Source organism: Frankliniella occidentalis, unplaced genomic scaffold (genome assembly GCF_000697945.3).
Source record: "Frankliniella occidentalis isolate FOCC.00 unplaced genomic scaffold, Focc_3.1 Scaffold416, whole genome shotgun sequence".
Classification (NCBI taxonomy): domain Eukaryota; kingdom Metazoa; phylum Arthropoda; class Insecta; order Thysanoptera; family Thripidae; genus Frankliniella; species Frankliniella occidentalis.
In genome coordinates, this window is record NW_026267537.1 from 22120 (window position 1) to 28958 (window position 6839).

At 50.9% G+C, this 6839-nt stretch overlaps 1 protein-coding gene across 1 annotated transcript; it reads left to right on the forward strand.

The window, feature by feature from the left end:
* Positions 1-6: 6 nt before the first annotated feature.
* On the forward strand, positions 7-2463 carry LOC113214959 (uncharacterized). The gene is made up of 6 exons (XM_052274604.1): positions 7-145; positions 289-558; positions 966-1111; positions 1226-1310; positions 1488-1625; positions 2040-2463. The coding sequence occupies exons 2-6, from the start codon at positions 483-485 to the stop codon at positions 2276-2278; spliced, it is 684 nt and encodes a 227-aa protein (XP_052130564.1). The 5' UTR covers positions 7-145; positions 289-482; the 3' UTR covers positions 2279-2463.
* Positions 2464-6839: the final 4376 nt, after the last annotated feature.

Here is a 6839-nt window from a genome sequence, read left to right on the forward strand (position 1 = left end):
CAACCCCAGCATGGAGCAGTCCTGGCCCCTGACCAGCCTGCCCAACCTCAGCTCGGAGGAGCAGCCCTGGCTGAAGCCGCCCGCGACCAGCCTGTGCAACCAGAGAAGAACGGAGCGAGAAAGCGTTCCGCATCACAGCGGAAAGGTGTGTTGTTTTCCAATAAGGGGACGTCCACATATTACTTCACGCGATTTAGGCCACTTTTTGCCCCTCCACCCCCCCCCCCATGTCACACTATTCCCAATATTCCCCAATATTCCCGAACTAAAATTTCGTTTCAATTTCAGGTAAAGCCACTGATGTACCTGAGAGACACAAAAGGGCAACTGACGAGGGCCTCGTCGTAAGGCGCACTGGTGTGCACTGGCAGGTCAGGAGCAGCAACAACTCCCAACGGTGGTACACCGTTTTCAGGACGGAGAATCCGTTCTGTTGCTGTGCCAGCCGCTGCTTCAGCTGCCCAACAAATTTGTGTGGGCACATGTATGTCTGCACGTGCCCCGACTGGAGCCCACTGTGCAAGCACGTACATGCTGTTGTATTGCACACAAGCACAGGTAAACGCCCGCTTCCCACTTCAGTCGCATGAGGCATTCATGCAGCTGGTACTCACACTCGTGTGGGTACTGTACTAGGTGGTTGACTCACACCGCGCACATTTGTAGTTATACTGTACCGCATGCACTGGTGCGGGTGAGTTTGCCTACCCTCGCTGCCTGCGGTTCCTTGCCAGTAGGCACCTCCGCTCGCACGCGTGCATGCGCGGCACAGAATAACTACAAATGTGCGCGGCGTTAGTCAACCACCTAGTACAGTACCCACAAGAGTGTGAGTACCAGCTGCTCTGTGAGACCAGCGGCTGCACGGGCCGCACGATTGCTCCTCGACTGTTATTGCACGAAAGCACAAAGCCACGCGAGCGGCCTCGGGTTGATCTTGCTCCATCTTATGCTTCGTATTCCAGGATCGGCGTATGAAATTAGTGAGGATGAGGATGCTGGGACACCTAGTGCCAATAAGAGGGTGTGTCCAGACCCTCAACCCTCGTCAGCGACTCCGCCGTCGCAGAAGCAGGTGCCGCAGCAAACGCGGCAAGCGGTCCTGACCAACGTATGTTTTTGCTACTATACAGCCCACTCGCTCACTGATTAACTCATGTTTGGGCACATTCGTTGGTGCTATATGGGAGTATATAGCAATAATAAGAACAAAATGTCTTATCAGTTCTTTCAGGTGTGCCGCCCCGCCCAGCCGGACCCCCAGCCGACGACGAATTGTCCGTTGGAGCAGCTGGATGCAGAACTGGCCTGTTAGTATTCCTTTCATACTATATTGTCAGGCGGGCCACGTCCCTCCAATATTCTGAGGATATACAGGGTAGTCCACGGAGCCCTTCCTTTATTTTGTCTATACTGTACCGCACGCAGGCGAGCGGGCGGATTGCATACTCGCATGCTCACATTAAAGTTGCATGCATTTTTTGTAGGTCCTTCCCCCCCACCCCATCGTCAGGTGCTCCTGAACCTGGACATCCAGGAGGAGCAGGAGCTGGAGCCGTGGGAGCTCGAGGAGCCCCTGACTGAATTTGACAAAGAAGCTTTGGACATTTTCCACACAGTTGGAGGTAACGTGCATGCAACAATATTTTAGGGATCATCCAGAAAGTACGTCCAAGTTCAGCCAGTTATAAAGTTGGATTATACGTGGTTGGTAATGCTGTTTCCCTTTGGCCTTGCAGTAACTGTTTATTAATGTAGGGGTGAACATGGGTGAAAGGTATGGGGTGATTTGGATGAATTGTTTCATGGTGATTTAAGTTCAGCGAAATGCAAGCTGTCGGTGCCTCCTAGGTAGGCAACATCGTACCTGCAGTACATACTTGTATTGAACGGTCGCCTACCCCGAATCTCACAGGCGCAAATCTCCCGTAATTTGCAGAATGAATACGGAGCAAAATGGTCGTAATTTCTGGACGATCCCTTAGTTGTGATGCACTTTTTTCGCACGCCGTCCTTTCAATTACTTTTGCTCTTTCCAGATGGATTGGTCACTGTGGACGAGCAAACTGCAGACATCCTCAGATGGTCTGCAACAAGGCTCCCCGTTACCTATGTGTACACCATTGACCGGGAGGGGCTCCCCATGGCCACCCTTAACACCAACGTGCGCCATGGGAACTGGATGGTTATAGCAACAAATAACAACTCAGCAGAAGAAATTGCTAGAGCTGTTCGCGACGCTGAGATGACAACCGGGATTTCTATGAACCCAGAGTGATTTTATGAATAAATGTAAAAATGTATGAATGTGTAAATGTATGAATGTATAAATGTATATATCCATATGCATAGTCCATGATGAGACTTTTTTGAGTTTTTTTTGGGAAAAAATCCTTCAGTTTTGGTTCATGTTTCCCTAATGTAAGTAATGCATTGTATGCCATCTTATATTTTATAACTATAACATATCGTCGTGTCCGTGCAACAACATCCTATCTGTGTCGCTCAGCCGCAAGACCATCCTATCTGTTTCGCTCAGCCGCAAGACCATCCTATCTGTTTCGGTATGCCGCAAGACCATCCTATCTGTTTCGGTATGCCGCAAGACCATCCTATCTGTTTCGGTATGCCGCAAGACCATCCTATCTAGCTCGGCGCGCGATCCGAGAAAACTGCGATTGAAAGTTTGAACCGAAATGACAAATCAGGGTGGCTATCTATAAACCAAAGAATGGTCTGGTAATATTCCTCATACATTTCTGTACTTGCCCATGTAAGTTCCATGCGAAAGCGATGATCCGTTCTCTAGTTATCCTAGGTAAGGTACACGGAAGTGCGGGATAGCCCGACGCAGGGGGTTTTCTTTGACCCACCACAATAATTAAAGAAAGAAAAAGCACTACTTGTGACTCGTGTCTACCGTGTCTGACTGTACACTTTGACGAAAGGGGGACCGACTTCGGTATTGCAGCGGTGGCGGGTGACCACTACTTTGCGGCCGAGAGTCTGAGAGAATCGTTATATCACCCAAAACGCTGCGGCCGTAACTTTGAGCCTGAATTCCTCGGCAAACGCCTGATAGGCAGCCAGGTAGGCAACACCTTTGGCGCCTTCGGAGTGTGGGTTGCATACCTCGACTTGCTGAGGGGAAAGAGGGTGGAGGGGGGGGGGGGCGAACCCTACTAAGTTCGTTGTTCTTCACTAAAAATCAAGCATTTGATCCAAATCCACACTAAGCCGCTGCCGCTGTGCTCCAGGTGGGCGTAGTACAGGGTGTGCAGGGTCGTCCCATCCATGACATCTTGCCTGCGCCACGCGGAGAAGGCGGAAGATCCTCTCTCTAACGACCCCTGCTGGCCATGGATTTATTTCAGATGTATTTCTATGGAGCTGGCAGATGAAGGGCGGGACGGGGCGTACTCGCCTCTCCTCGTGCTCCGCGGGCAGCGCACGCACCTAAACGACCGAGCCGAAACAGTACGTCCCTACCAGGACCTCAACCGTTGCAGCCGACAGCCGCGCGGAGGGGGGGGGGGGAGCAGTGACCATCGCGTACTGCAGGATGCCCCTGTACCAGGCGATGACGACGGCTACGGGCTCATGGAGGAGAGCGCCTCTCTACGCCCGCCGTCACTACGGCCTTCCATCGACCATGGACGACGTGCTGGTAATGGCTGCTGTGTTACCTCCCCTATCCTGGGTGCGGAGGGCGTAGGGTGCTCGGGGCTCGGGGTGCTCAAGGTGCCCCCACAATGAGCGGGAGGCGATACCGTGCGGCCAAGCCGTGCTGGTAAGCCTCTCGAGACTCTCAAGATCAGCGTTGGCCTGCGCGAGCTTGAGCTTGAGGTCCGCGATGAGCTTTGGCGTGCCGCTCGGTGAAGTGGTGCAGCTTGTCCCGCAGCGCGCGCGAGGCGGGCTCGCACGAGATGCTGAGGTAGGCCACGATGGTGCTGGACAGCGCCACCAGCTCGTCGATGGGCGTCTGCAGGGCCTCCAATCCGTGGATCAGCTCCTGCAGCGTTTTCGTGGACTCCGTGAGCTGCGCCTTGGAGCGCACCACGAGGTCGAGGTGGTGGGCCGTGTCCTCGGCGTCGCTGGGCAAGGCGCGCCAGGGCGTCGCGGCGCCCCTCCACGCTGCTGACCACCTCCTCCCACTCGCGGTTGACGGCGGCGACCTGCTGCTCGACGTGCGTGCGGTTGGCGGCGTCCGCGAGGCGCGTCAGCTCTCGCGCGCGCTCGTTGAGCAGGTCCACGTCGGACTGGTGCGCCGCCACGTCCTGCCGCGCGTGCGTCACCTTGTCCAGGTTGTAGTGCAGCCCCGCCAGGTTGGACACGGGCTCGTCGGTGAACTGGTACAGCTCCAGCAGCGAGCGCACCTTCTCCAGCGCGGCGCAGTAGTCGTGCCACACCTGGGCGTCCTGCTCGAGCTGCGCCTGCCGCGACTTGGCCGAGTTGAGCGTGTACTTGAGCAGCTGCGTCAGGTGCGTCTGCTCGTTGGTGAGCTCCTCCTGCTGGGTGGCCCAGAGCGACGGCTAGATCTTGTCGGCCGCCTGCTGGATGTCGTGCGACAGCAGCTCGCGCATGGCCTGCTCGCTGCCGAAGATCACCTTGTGCATCTCGAGGCCCGAGACCACGTTGCGGGTCGACGCCGTGCGCGTCGCGGTCCAGGCGGCCGCGCGCCTCCTTGACCCAGGCGTGCAGCTTGTCCTCCTTGAGGGCCTGGTGCTCGCGGCGGAGGGTCGCGTTGCTCTGCAGGTAGGCGGCGCGCTCGGCCAGCTCGTTGGGGAGCGTGTTGAGCAGCAGGCTGGCCTCGCTGAGGCGCTCGCGCAGGGAGCCCGGCAGCGAGTCCTCGGGCCGCGCCGCGTCCATGACGCTGCGGACCTCGCCCTGGTGCGCCAGCACGCTCGCCGACAGCTCCTGGTGACTCGTGAGCTGCGCGTCCACGATCACGAGGCGCAGGTCAAGTCGCGAGCATCGCCTCCCGCTCATTGTGAGGGCACCTTCAGGGAGTAGAGCGCCTTTCTACGCCCGGCGCCGCTCGGCCATTTGGAATGCAACACGAAGCACATCCCCGACCACCCCATCCCCGTGCTGCTCTGAGTAAGGAATGGTGTCATGAAAGTTACATAAGATCTACAATTTGAGCATAGGTGATTCTTTCTATTGCTACACTTAATAAAGGTTAAGTGATTAAATTTCTGGTCTTTTTGTGGATGAGCAAACACACCTTCCATGTTTCACAAACACCATGATAAAGGTAACGGAGATAGCAATAAAATGTGTGTCGAAACACTGCTCACTGTTTCAGGAGTTCTAAAGAATTCTTCTCTTTTACTCATAGAAATATAAGCCCACCATGGAACGGTGTCACCTGCAACTGCCAATTTTTTTTACTCAGGATCTGGAGATTCAATCATTAAGAAAATGTATGTTTATGTTGTTTGTTATTTTATTTAAAAAGAGATAACATCTTGTACAATAAATTTTTAAAATTTGGCTTTAGAAGGTGTAATGTAACTAAAGGGCACAAGAGATCACTATCAGTACTAGATAAAAAGAACAAATATTCTTCTTGAACCATTGTCAGCTATAATTAACAAATAAAAATAAAAAAAATTCTACTTAAGGTAACGTTTAAATTTGACAATCACATAGGGCTTAAAGAACTAAAGAAGGAACAAGTGGTAATGACTTGCAAGTTAAACTAAGAAAAGACCAGAAAATGATTTATCATTATCATTGTATCCTTTTAAGTTGACTGCCCTTATTACTAGATCAGTACAAACAAACATACAAATATTTAGTGCACTCAAATATCTAAATAATGGTAACAAATAGGAACATAAAATTGCCATGCAATATCATGACATAAGTACACTAAACTCAACGTAATTAAAGGGTACGAGATCAACATCAGTACTATATAAAAAGAAAAATTATTTTTCTTTGATTTTAAGGCCTATAACTAACAAATAAAAATGAAAATTTGTCTACTTGAGGTAAGGTTAACATTTTACAGGTTAAAATGTTACATTTTAGAATCACATTTAAAATCACATTATTAATTATCAGAGCCTTCATTTGCAGCGTCTTCTTCTTCACTAATAACAAAGTCCTCCTCGTCAGACTCAATATCTGATACATCAGAAGCTGGAGGCTCTACCACCTGAACACCCTGCTGATCGAGACTGGGTAGGTAATTTTGGTAAAATTCTGCATGTTGAGCTGGTATTGCCCCTGTTTTGCAAAGATTTTGCAGTCCACTGAGAACCTTTTTAGGTACTGGGAAAAGTTGTGGATATTTCCTATGAAGTGGAAAGGTCTTCCAGTTGACCGGCCTTCCTCTTTTGGGTAGAATGATTTGCTTTGTAACAGACTCCCTGTCGAAATGGGTCTTGTACTTGATCAAGCCGGGGTCCTTACCATCAACCACCACTTCTCGAAACAGGGAAGTTCTCACATTTTCCCAATCTTGATGAGCTGCTAAGGGAGCAAAGTCAAACAAATCCTCTTGACTCATTTCTTTCACAATGTATTTAGGGTTTTTGACTTTGGCCATTTTCATTGCAGTGATCCATTGGGAGGGAACAAACACATCTGTATTCTTCATAAATAATTCAATTCTGGCATGCATGGCATCACATTGCATTTGAGTATGCCCGGCCTCTAGGTATCTATGAGTAATTTTCAATCCATATCTAATGGATGCCATTACGTACATGGAGAATAAATATTGATTCTTATTTTGGGCGGCACAATTGTCGCTGTAAATTCTTATTTCCTTGATACCTTTTGCAGCTTGGAGTTGAATGAAACTCCACAAGCAACTGGTGATTTCT